Source organism: Arvicanthis niloticus, chromosome 3 (assembly GCF_011762505.2).
Source record: "Arvicanthis niloticus isolate mArvNil1 chromosome 3, mArvNil1.pat.X, whole genome shotgun sequence".
Taxonomy (NCBI): Eukaryota; Metazoa; Chordata; class Mammalia; order Rodentia; family Muridae; genus Arvicanthis; species Arvicanthis niloticus.
Window position 1 is genome coordinate 137,384,980 of NC_047660.1, and position 12,740 is coordinate 137,397,719.

General features: G+C 53.8%; 1 protein-coding gene across 12 annotated transcripts in view; it reads right to left on the reverse strand.

Moving 5' to 3' along the window:
- Positions 1–12,740, reverse strand: part of Ptprs (protein tyrosine phosphatase receptor type S) — a 62,729-nt gene that overhangs the window by 18,741 nt on the left and 31,248 nt on the right. For 10 of the 12 annotated variants that reach the window (XM_076932012.1, XM_034497699.2, XM_076932009.1 and 7 more), the window contains exons 7-10: positions 3,944–4,213; positions 2,502–3,083; positions 1,783–1,916; positions 1,390–1,534 (exon numbers count right to left, since the gene is read on the reverse strand). In XM_076932012.1, coding sequence (XP_076788127.1) covers positions 1,390–1,534; positions 1,783–1,916; positions 2,502–3,083; positions 3,944–4,213 — 1,131 coding nt within the window. Of the gene's footprint in view, positions 1–1,389; positions 1,535–1,782; positions 1,917–2,501; positions 3,084–3,943; positions 4,214–6,607; positions 6,744–7,933; positions 8,143–12,740 lie in introns of those variants that run through there. The other 2 variants (XM_076932010.1, XM_076932011.1) reach the window with 2 other exon arrangements.

Consider the following 12,740-nt stretch of genomic DNA (forward strand, 5'->3'; position numbering starts at 1 on the left):
TGCAGCTCTCTGGGCGGTAGGGGCTGGTGGGGTCTGAGGACACCCGCAGTGGCCAGCGGGTAGACCTGCACCTACCCTTGACAGGGCCTAATGAGCCCATAGCCCTGGGGACACGCCTGGCCCTGGTCTTGGGTGAGAAGGGGAGCCCTCTCCCCCCAACTCCCTGTCCTGGGCCGCCCTGGAGCGCACAGGGCTGGGACCATGACACTTTCTGGGTGACCTCAGAGGTCACGACCTTCACAATCCAGCCCAACCTGCGTGGTGTCTTGGATGGAACGTGCTGTGAAGCCTGGCGAGCTTGTATTGTGTCTAGTTGGGGTCATTTGGAGAGTCCTCTGGGCCATATGTTGCCCAGGGCAGGCAGGGGACACGCAGGGTGGGCCGTGTTTGTGAGTCGCTTGAGACTGGCTGATACTCACCTGTGGGCCACCTCTACCGGCCGCTCGGTGGCCCCAGGCCACAGGCCACCCTCACTGACCTCCACCTGACAATCACCACCTTGGAGCCACCTGGGGCTCAGTGCTGGAGTGGGGGGATAGGGGCAGGAAGCAGCAGAGGGGTGGGAAGGCTGGCAGGGAACCAGATCTCTGTGGCCCTTGCCCTCAGAGAACTCTGGCCCAAGCTAAGTCTACATCACCCTTGAGGGACGTGAGGGTCACCGACTGCAGATGCTTTTGGAACCATGTTTGGTGCTACATGGTGACTGGCTGAGGGCGTAGGGGAGGTGCAAGGAGCCATAGTGGTAGAGGCTGGCCAAGCTGAGCAGAGCAGGCAGGTTATGAGAAGCCCTGAAGGGGCCATGAGGGCTGAGCTGAGTTGTGGGAATGGTGGTGGGGACATTGGGGCCACCATGCGCTCCAGAAACAGAAACCTCTGACAGCAGCCAGGCAGGCACAGCAAGCTGCTTTAGAGACCAGGACCCTGTATCAAGGAGCACACATGCTTCCAAAACGGATGTGACTCAGTAATGAATGGGGCCACCAGGAACTATGTCCTGAGGCTTCCAGAGCCATGCCCCTTGTGAGGTGAGAAGAGCTGAGGGGGACCTGATAGGAGTGGTCACTCCAGGGTCACCCAGGGGGTCACCCTGGGCCCTCAGGGACAACAACCTTGGGGCTCTGCAAGGACATTCTAGAGACAGGACTAGTCTCGGGTCCAGGAAGAGAAGGAAGGAACCAGTGGCCAAGCAGCTGTTCTGTGCCAGTCTCATCCCCATGGGGAGACCCACCCTGCTCTGGGGAAACTAAGGCACGGCAGGCAGACATGGCCAAGGCTGAGGCAGGCCAGGCGGGAAGCACCCCCTCCCCACACCCCCACCCAGGGGCTCAGGCTGGGTTAGTGGCTATTGCACCCCCCTCCCCCAAGGACAAAGCGCCGAGAGACACGTACTGGCCTGCAGCGTGCGCTGGCGCACAACCGCGGTGAAGGCGCCCAGGCCCTGCGGCGAGCGCGCAGCCAGCCGGAACGCATACTCCGTATTGGGCTTGAGGTCCTCCACCACAAAGGCTGTGGTTGGGTCGAAGGTTCGCCCCACCTAAGAACAGATGGGCCAAGAGCAGGTGGACAGACACAGGGACAGAGAGACAAAGAGGGAGGGGTGGAGACAGAGATGGATGGAGACAGAGATGGGATATGCGCAGAGTGAGGCAAGGTGGGCAGAGAGTGGATGGGAAGGATGGGGAGGCAGGGGTGAGTAACAAGCCAGTACTGATGAGGGCCACGGGGGGCCTGCCTGGCAGGCCCCACCCAGCTCATTCCCTGCCACCCACACAGCCCAGGTACCTCTCGTCCTCGGTCGCCCTCCCGGAAGAGCAGCTCATACTTAATGACACTCTCCTGCCGTGGTGCACTCCAGGAGAGCCCAATGCTGGTCTCTGACTTGGCCTCAGCCCGCAAGTTCATGGGCTGGCCAGGCACTAGAGGTAGAGCACACATGAGGGATGACAAGGTGGACAAAGGTCAGTGTCCTCACGAGCTACCTGACCCCTCAAGGGAGCTCCACTGTGAGCGAGGCTGCTGACACTGCTGCCTGCATAGCTCAGGACGCTTCAGGACTCTTCCAGGTGGTCAGCCACTTTGTATGCTCATGGGTGGCTGTTCCCTGGAATCACCTGCCCCTCTCTAATCCCTTGCAGGGAAGGGCAAATGGAGTAGCCTGGGGCTGGGCATGTATTCTCTCCTGCTCTTTTCTTTTGATGGTTCTCCACTATGTATCCCATGCTGCCCTCAGACTCACACGAATCCACTTGCCTCTGCCCCTTACCCCAGTGATGGGGTTTGTGGTATACACACTTATTGTCTAGAAAGTGACACTACAATGGCAGTGTGTGTGTCTACTCCCAGTGACTATAGGGAAGGGGGTAGCTGGTAGTCAACAGACGAATGGCTGAGCTGGCCTATGGAAGGCTAGGTGGCTCAGGTTGGCTGGGATAACTCTGTCCTTTCTGACTCTAATACAAAAACCCTGGCAGGCATGTGAGGACCTACTCCCCAGACCTCACCTCCCTGCTGGGTCTTGACCTGGATGGGGTCTGACAGCGGCCCGTCGCCCACCGAAGTGAAGGCGAGCACACGCACGGTGTAGGTCTCATCCTCCAGCAGGCTGCCCACAGTGGTCAGAAGACTGTCGTCCACATTGTGTTTCTGCCAGTTGCCCACGGGGTGCTCGGGCTCCATGGTGTAGTAGACACGGTAGCCACGGATCAGGCCATTGGGCTCCACAGGCTCCTCCCACTGCACGATCATGGTGGTGGCGCTGAGCATGCGTGCCTGAACATTCCTGGGAGCGCTGGCTGGTGCCTGCTCACCTGTGCGGGTCACCACCGACTCGCTGGGGGGGCCCTGCCCGATGGAGTTGACAGCTGACACCCAGATCTCATACTCAGAATTGGGACTCAGGCCGCCGATGCTGTAGCGTGTGGTGGTGATGTCTTCTTTGATCTGATACGGCCCATCCTGGCTTTTAGACTTATACTCAATTACGTAGTAGGACACGGGGTCAGGGTTGCCTGAGTCCCATGTGACAGTGATACTGGTGGCAGTGTTCTCCGTCACCACAGGAGTCCCAGGGGCTTTGGGGAGAGCTGCAGGAGGGAGGTGGGGTGACTCAAGACCACACAGTCACTTCAGCCTCAGTTTCCTTAGCAAACACACAAGCCTAGCAACCCCATTCATCTCGTTCCATCACTCAGTGTCAAAGTTATTAAATAAAACTTTATTAGACTACAACCACGCCACTGTTAATGGCTGACTTTCACACTAGCATGTTGGAGATGAGTGAACACAGTACAAACCAGAAGTTAACTAAGGGCTGAAAATATTTACTTAAAAAAATACAAGGTCTCATGTAGCCTAGGCTAGTCTTGAACTCACTACATAGCTGAGGATGGCCTTGTATGGAGGCATGTGCCATCAAGACAGTATTTTCAGGCAGGTGCAGTGGAGGTCGTCTGTCATCTCAGAACTTCAGAGGCTGAATTAGGGAGGATGGCAAACTCCAGGCTATCCTGGGCTAAACAGTAAGGTCCTTTCCTGCCCCTACTCTGTGAAATAGAGGACATTTACAAAGGAGCACTGTCTGCTGTTAGGAGCTGTCTATGCAGCCCTGGCCTGTGTCTGTGGTTCACTCTTTCAGCCACAGAGAACTTTCATCCGTCTGTCACTCTATAGTTTGTCCCTAAAGAAATACATGGCTCCCTGCCATAGTCGTCCTCAGTGCTACTTCATAACCAACTTTTACTACTGTTGAGAAGGTCGCTTTCTGATGGTCTTAGGCTATGCCTGTAGAAGGGTCATTCAACTCCAGAAGGGGTCACTACCAACAGGCTGAGAACCACTGTTCTCGCTGGCTACGCCCACTTCTCCCCAGCTCTGCCATGTCTGCACTAGGGTCAGGGTGTGTTCCGTCCATTCCCTCCCCATCCCCCTTGTGGACCTGACTTACATTTTACAGTGATCTGAGCCACGGCCTCGATCACACCCAGGCTGGACATGGCCACACAAGTATAGTTGGCTGAGTCCTTGACATCCGTGAGTTCTAGAACATTCCGACCCACGGGCATGTCATCCTCAGGTGTCAGGTCCTCGGCCCCCTGCATCCATTTCACGTAGGGCATGGGTGAGCCCACGGCCACACAAGTGATATTCACATTCCCACCAGGCATGATCTCGTGGCTCATGGGCAGGATGGAGAAGCGGGGGGCCACACGGCGGACTGGGGGGGCAGGTGGCGGTTTTGGCAGGAGTGGGGAATGGATAGGATGAGGAGGAAAGAGAAAAAAGAGGGAAAAGGGTAGAAAGGCATTTAAATATAAACAGGGCTATTACAGCCCCCAGATCATTCATTCCCCCAAATGAAAACAGAACAAAAAAAAAAAAAAAATCAAACCAAACAAATCATAAAAACACAAAGGAAACTTCAAAGGCAGGAGCTTCACGAACAATATAGATCTACCAAGAGTGAGACACGAAGCGCTATCTCATAGCAACAGGGTTTCCCCGACCAGCAGTCGCTGATCGCAGCATGGAGGAACACACAAAAATTTATCAGCAGTTTCTCATCTTTGTGGACAGACATGGCTCCAGTGGGCAGTCCCTCCATGAGCTCCTAAGAAAGACAACTACCATGAAAGGTCTTAGAAGGCTCAGGTACTAAGGGCTGGGGGTGGGGATACACAAAGAGGTTCTGTTGTGATGATGCAACTTGCCACCCTCCTGGGAAATGAGGACAGAACTGATCATAAAAGATAGGAGCCCGGGAGGTGGAAGGACCAGGGAACTCCATGGCCTCCCAATCCAATCCCCCAAGGGAAAGATGAGAAATGCTAATGAAATTTTTGTGGTTTTAGGGTATTAGAAACCCTTCTAAAAGCTTCTGTCGGATTGGACAAGTTTCCATCAATAGATGCAGCTCTTAAAAATCACAAACATCATGCAGAAAAGATTAAGAGAGAAAGAGAGAGAGAGAGAGAGAGAGAGAGAGAGAGAGAGAGAGAGAAGAGAAGAGAGGAGGGAGAAGGAGGGAAGAAGGGAGGAAGGAAAGAGAGAAAGGTGTTTATGAAAGGGGAGTATTGGTCTCAGTATGGTGGAAAGAGCAGAGATGGAGGAGGGCAGAGAGACAGAAAAGAGAGAGAGAAGAGAGATGGACGGGAATAGAGACAGACAGCAGAGGAGAGGGCCCACTTCAGTGCTGCATGGTACCCTAGCAGATGTGATGCAATGCGACTGACACATTGCCACATCAGCCCTGGCAGAACCACAAGAGGATATGCAATGACAATTCACAATTTGAGAAGTATTAACAGTAAGGAGCCGAGGAGCTGGAGCACTGGGGCAGGGGCATGTTTGCTGTGCTCCTTAGTGGGTGGGGATAAGTGCCACCTTCTGCAGGGGCCTTGTGGGCTAGGAAGGCAGCAGGACATTTCCAGGGCTCCGTTTTCAGAAGCTGGGTGGGTTCTGGGGGTGGGGGCTGGATACTCATGGGGACCTGAGTCTCGAAGAGTAGTCTTCCCAGGGGTGAGGAACACTCAACCAGAGCCCTAAGAAGCTAAGGGGCAAGAGCATGGCCTTGAGTAGGAGAAGACTCTCTGACAGGTTGAATCTCAACATGAGAGGCCACATTATGGCCCAACAGCCATGTCTGTCACACAGCTGTAGGTGTACAGACATTAACTGCTTATTAAAGGCTCATTTGCTCTATTGAAGGGGCCTCAGAGACAGAGAAACCAGCCCTTGCCTGTTCCTTCCAGTCTAGTTCTCTAGGTAGACACCCCAAGCTCTTTCCTGAATCCAGGGGGAAGTCATGGAAGATAGGGACAGGGGAGCCAATGGGAGTGAAGGTCTGCAGGCTGGAACCCTTCGGAAAACGTAGCCCCACAAAAAGTCCAGAGTCATGGAGGACACAGGATGGAGGGAGGGGGTAGTAAAGACATGAGCCCTGGCAGGCCGAAGAGGAGGTGGGGCAGGGCTGGGGCACAGTTCCGACAGGGCTGGGTGGAAGGTGAGGAGCAGGGGAGGCGGCACCAGGGTCCAGCCAGGCACCTGCTGCCAGCATCCACAGCAAGGCTGGGGGGGGGGGGGGATGCTGAGGCTGCGTTGTCATGGAAACAGAATGAGTGGGAATGAGTGTGGAGGCTAATTAATCCAGGACAGAAAACGGCATTTGACGTCCAAACCAAAACCAGGAGGGGTTAGGGGAGGTGACAAATTAAAAAAAAAAATGAAGAAGAAGAAGCAAAACAGAAATTTAAAGACCAAACAAAAGCACCCTGAAAGGAACCAACACTCAAAGCAAGAAGAGAAACATGGAATGGGTATGGGGTTGAAAATCGGGGTCTGAACAGAGGAGGGCTGTGGCTGTCCCAGGGATATGCCCGGACCCCTCCCCGCCAGCAGAACACAGCATCTGGCCTCACCACCCAGCACCCAGGGGCCTTGGCTAGGCAGTAAGGCACCCAAGGGTCAAAGCCTCCAGAGAAGGCAGGGCAGACCCCAGGGCAGATCCTCAGGGCAGACCAAACCAGACCCAGAACCCTCTGAACCTGGCTCAGGGCACTGCATATTAGAACCTAGAGGATAAGACCCCCAGCCTGGGACCCAAGGATCTTACATGTAAATACAGGCTACTCAGTGATCTGCAGGGGACGGGCTCTGAGTAGACAGAGCCCAGGTCCATGTCCAGCCCAGGCAGGGCATCGCCGGCACTGTTTGCCACCCCCACCGCCACCCCTGTGACAAAAGACTCAACTGGTTACCTCTCAGCCACTCATCTCGGCCATCTCAGCCACAGTAGCCGTTATCTGTCTTCTATCTCTGTCAATCAATCAACAGCTATCTGTGAGATAAGGTCTTGCTCTGTAGCCTATGCAGGCCTCCAACTCATCGTAATGGTCTAGCCTCAGCTTCCTGAATGCTGGGATGACAGGCTGAGTCTCTGTGCCTAATGGCTCAGACGTACTACTTTAAAGCTATCTGGGACCTGGAGGTCTGAGCTACACAGCTGCCTCATTTGGTCTCACCTAACAAGTCCAGTCTGTAGCAGAGGAGCCAGCCAGCCAGAGAGGAGACGAAGCTAAAAAGAATCAGGAGCTGCCAACCTCACAGCCATGCCTGCCACTCACAGGTGAGCAGCAATGGCAGCTCAGTGTCCCTTTCTCACCATCTCAGTTCCTTTAAATGTGTTCGTCTTTAATGGGGGATGCAGAGGATGAAGGCCCCCAGTCATGTGATCCCTGGGCCCCAGATGAGGCTTACTGGCAGTTGTCAAACATGTTACACCCGAGGCCACTAGTGCAATGTGTGGAACCCTAAGGGACAGAGCCCAAAGATCACAGTTCACTTGGTCACCCAGGACCAGGATCTGGTTCTACAGGCCTTGCTCATGTCTGACCCAACTTTATTTATGTCAAGGGCACCACTGTGTGGAAGTGACCTCAGCTTTCAAAACACAGAAGCTACAGATGACCTGAATATGCAGTTTCCATCCAGAGCTGACTGCATTCATTAAATGCTGGATGGGACCACACATCCTTTTGATGGTTCTGATGTGGCTACCCCCTATCAGTTGAATGGCCAGCCACAATCAGTTAAATATCAGCTCTCATCAGCTGCAAAGGTGTCTGGGGCATCTGAGAAATGTCCTCTGGCCTTCATAGCTCTTTGTTGGTTTCTATGTCCTGTGGGAAGAGGGATGGTTTGCCAGAGTATGCAGGGGAGGGTGCTGCAGGCAGGAGGTAGCTCTCACCTGCTCTGTGCACCCTCCCAGCCAGTGGGCGTGATGGCTGATGCTGTGTTCTGCCCAGTTATGGGCAGTCGCCCACCCACTTTGTTCCTCCACCCCTTGGCTGCAGGCTTGAGGTGCACATTAGGAAATAAGGTGGGCGCAGAGCCCACAGGACGGACAGGCCCCGAGGGACCCCCGCCCCAAATTACCGACCTGAAAGGAGGGTCCAGGCGGGTTATAAGGGGCAACACCAGCCTTGGTCCTCGGCACGCTCCAGCTGGCTCTGGTCCCCAGCTCTTCTGGTCACCGAGTAGCCGGGGAGGGTCCCAGCAGGGGGAACCCGAGTGGGTGAGTGGGGTCAGGAGGGTTGGTTGGGTGGCAGGGGCGGGGGATGGTGGTGGCAGGTTAGGAGGGGATGGTCGCTTCAAACCCCGATTCACATGGCCAACAAAAAAAAAAATCAAACCAACTGAAAAACCACCAAAGCAACTAGGAGACAGCCCCTCCCCCAAGCAGGAAGAGGCAGAAAACAAAACGCAAATGTGGGGGTTTGAGGGTGGGGGGTAGGTGGGGAGGGACAGGAGGGGTGAGTGGGGAAGAAAACTCAAAACAGTGAGGTGGCCTGGTTGAAGCGCTAGGTAAGGGTCCGACAGTGTTGCACAACTAATGATTAAGCAAGCTGCAGATGGGGGGCTCTGTGGGCATTTTGGAGTGAGAGAAAAATGTGACTGGTTCTCTAAACTCCAAAATGAATATGTAGATACGAGCTGGGGTGGGGTGTGCCAAGGACTGTGCAGCCTCTGGGGTGGGAGCTGAGTAAGGGTTAGATTACACCTGTCATGGCGGCGGTGGGAACAGAGGCCCAAGCCCTGGCGCGGGCAGCTGAGCAGCAGCCTTGGCAGGTTGCTGGTCTGTATCCCACCAGTCATTCCCAGCTGCTCCCTGTGTGTGAGGGCAGCCCTGTCTCTCTCTGATTCCCTTTACGTCCTTGTCAATTAATTTCCCCACCCCCATCCCAAACTGTGGCCATGGGAGACTGTGGCTTCTCCCGAGGACCAGGTGTAATCTAATGTCCTGACCGACCCGGCCCACAGGGGACACAGATGCAGAGGGTGAGGCAGGCAGCAGGCGACATGTCAGTCAGTGCTCAGTGTTCCTGTAGGACACCCTCCCCACCTCCACCAGACCCCGCTGGAGTCTCCCCACCTGAGACCCCTCTCCTTCAGTACAGGACAAGGTGATGGGGAGTTGGTGTACTGTCAGGGGCACAGCCAATAGGAAGGGGGAGTCGACCAACAGACCCCACAGGGCATCAGGGGGAAGCGAGAACAGTTCCAGGCTCCAGATTGCTCACAGTTCAAGTCAGGTGACAAATTCCAGGATTTGGATTTGGGTACAGAAGTCTCACTGAAGGCCAACCTGTCTCCCCAGGCGACAGGAGCAGGTAAACCTATGAGGGCCTAAGCTGAGCTCAGAAATCATGTAGGACTGGGCCTCCTCAGCCTCACTGGCTATACAGGGTAATAGGAAGCCAGCATCAGAAGCTCAGATCTCGGTGCAGGCAGGAGGCTGTCCCTTCACAGCAGGTGGGGGAATGCATCATTAACTGGGTTATAGGCATTGTGCTTCAATGCCTGTTCTTGTGGTTAACCTGCAAACCTGTTAAAAGCTTACAGCCTTAAACTACTGATGAGGAAAAATGTGAACAGCCTCTGATGACATCATCTGACTGTCTCCTGGCACTGGCTTCCCTCAGGAAATCCCACAGAGGTGCAGAGTGCACATTTAAAAACAACCCTGTATCAGGATCTGGCCATTTAGTCCCCAAAGGTCAAGGGTGGGGCAGCTCCTGGGGCTTCCTTAGAAGTTGAGCCTGCTAGTTGGGGGGGGGGGGGGGCCATCCAGGGCTGTCTGTCTGTCCATCTGACTCTAGAGCTGCTGACTTGCTGACTTTGCAGTGGGGGAGGTTCCATGTGATTCTGCAGGCCTCACAGGCCTGCCCTGCTCTCCTGTGGGTTCTTGCTGGGGCCGGACTGCTCCAGGGTGCCCTCATCTGCCTCTCTTGGGCCCCAAGACTTCCTCAGAGGAAATCACAAGGGGGAAAATGACATCACTGGCCCTGGAGGAGCCATCTGCCTCCAGAGGATAGGCCTCAGAAAAACACCAATAAAGAGCAAATGATCCAGGCCAGCTTGCAGACCCTTCTGCACTGCGGTGCTCTCTGACTGCTGACTGGATCTGATTGTGGCTCTGGATCTGAACTCAGGGCTAAGAGTATGTGCTTAGCAAGTCTCACCACTGTCCCTTAGACTGTCACATTTAAACAGAGGACACTGGAAGCACCCAGCCACCTAAGGCTAGGGGCTCCGTCCTTTCTCCTCTTTCAACTCATATGGGTACCCGGGATTCTCTTCTTCCAGAGCATGCAAGGCTGTCAGCTTTGAGGGCCAGCAAGCACTAAGAACGTCACAGTTCACTTGAGGACTGAGAACTCTTAAGAGGTCAAAAGAAAAGCCCAAGGTCACACACACGTAGAAACCATCGCTGCCAAGGTTGGGCCTGTGCCCCAGGCCTGGACCCGAGTGATCTCCAATGTTAGTGGTTCCTGGGGATTCCCTGTCCCCCAGCATCTGCTTTTTGAAGGGACCTGGGAGTTTGCCTGTGATTCAGGCTGACAGCTTCTATACCGACTGAGAACAGAGGCAACAGTGTCCCTTCCTGGTGCGTCTAGAGAACTTTCCTGACCAAGCTTTGGATTTAATAACTGGGAAGGTACAGAGGAGGCTGTGAGTGGGCGACCTGCCTGGGGGAACTTAGCCCTCAGCTATCCCCAGGAGCAGTGAGGTGCAGAGCAGAATGGGAATTAAAGGGGTTTTACTCTTTAAGGTAGATAGAGTAGATAGTAGATGTGTGAGTCTCAGGAGAGACAGAGACAGGGAAAGACAGAGAGAGACAGAGAGAAAACAAGAACTAAGAGAGGAAAAAAGAAAGTTTACAAAGAGAAAGGGGCAGGCAAAGTAGGGGAGGAGTCGGGGAGAGGCCACGCCCCAAATGCCCCTGGTTTTCTCTGGAGTTCCACAGCCTTGATGCTCAGGTGACTCAGAAAGTGACCATGCTGTAGGACAGCACCTCTGTGCTTGCATTTAGAGCACTGCTGCTGGCCAGGTATTCTCTCCGGGTCTGTCACGTTACTGCCCCACCCGGTGGGCAATGCTGGGTAAGCCTGGCTACATGAAGCCACTCCCGGCTGTCACACTGTCCTTTCTGTCAAGCACTCGAGATCCTTGAGCTGTGGCCCCCTCCTTTTTAGGTTGGCCAATACTGAGCAGACACTTGGGGCACCGGCAGAGCCTGGCTGTGTTCTTTGGGAAGACATGGTATTAAATATACTGAGGCAGGGGGATGGGATATGCTCTTGGAGAAGGAAGCATGGCTAACCTGGGCACCCCCACTTGTCCCCCTAATCACATGGTGCCTGCGTGGTCACTTTTTGTCATAGCATCCCAGCTGTGGGACCCCTTCCACCCTCTGGGTGATAGCTGGGACAGGAACACTGGCTTTAAACTCACAATGCATTTGGTAACAACCACAACAGCTCAGCCCAAGAAAACCAAAACCCAAACAGCACAGAACAAGACAGAACCAAAGACATAGCTTTGGGGGGCGGGGGGGGGAAGGGTGTCCAGTGGAGGGAGGCAGAGCAGAAATGTGTGGGAAGAACCAATTGATCCTCCCAAAACAAAACTTATTAAAAATTTTTGAAAAAAATAAGAAAAAGAAAAAAAAAACAAGAAAAAGAAAAAAGAAACAAAAAAATGAAACAGGAGACAAACACTCCAACAGAGGCTGGGGATCCACCAATGACAAGAGTGGCATGCAGAGATTTTTTTTTTTTTTTTTTACATTCTCCCAGCATGCATCAGGCCCAAGTTACCATGACGACGAGGAGTGCAAAAAAACTTAGCAACAACATTACCAAGGGATGCAGAGGCGACCACAATGCAAGCATCGCGTGTGCCGGCTGGCCGCGCTGGCCGGCGGCTGACATTAGGTTCTGTGTGTCTTTCTGGGTTGTTTGCTTTAGGCTCGGTACCTGATTCCACTTTACATGGGTTTTGCTATTTGTTTTCTGTGTGCATGTGTGCGTGTGTCCTGTACGGTGTCTGCCTGTTTCTTGTGTGTGTGAGCATGTATCATTTTTTTTTTTTTTTTTTTTTTTTTTCAGAATGTAAAAATGTGGGTAAAGAAAGTAAAAAAGAAAAAAGCCACACCAACCTTCTCGAAGCTCTGAGGGATGTAAAGGGGGTTTGATGCGCACAATGACATGGGGAGAAGAGAAAAAATAGGGGAGATACAGAGAGTAAAAAGAGGACTTCCCACGGCTAAAGCTGCAGTCGTTAGCTTTTTTTTTTTCTTTAAACCAAAAAAATTAAAAAAATTAAAATCAAAAAAGAAAAAGAACATAAACCTCCTGCCCTTTCCTTGATCAGCGCTGAGCACAACCAGCACAGCCAACACTCTCCCGACCCTCAGGGCCGCTCCCCAGGCAGGGGGTTGGCCAGAACTCGTAGGGCCCTCCGCCCCCCTCACCCTTGCTAAGTGATCCTCCCCCCCCTACTCCATCCCTGCTGTCCCATCTTTCCTGAACCCTGTCAGACTCACAACCCCCCATCCCCGGTGGTGTCCACAAAGAAACACACAAGTTAGATGAAGGCCGTCACTGGAGTCCTGCAGGGACTGCAACTCACCAGGGTGCCATGGTGGCAGAAGATCACACTGGCCCACCTCCCACCCTCTCACACCCTCCCTCCACAGGGTCTCCTGCTTGAAGCCAAAATGTAAAACCCACAGCCCAGGACCCAAAGGAGTTAACTAGGAGCTGGGGAAGACTAGGGCTGGAGGGAGAGAGGCGGCTTGCCGGCCTCCCTGGGTAGAGAGGGATGAAGATTGGGTTGCTTTAGGAAAACTGAGGCTGGGGAGGAAGGTGAGCAGGTCAACTGATAGAAGCAGATGGGGGTCC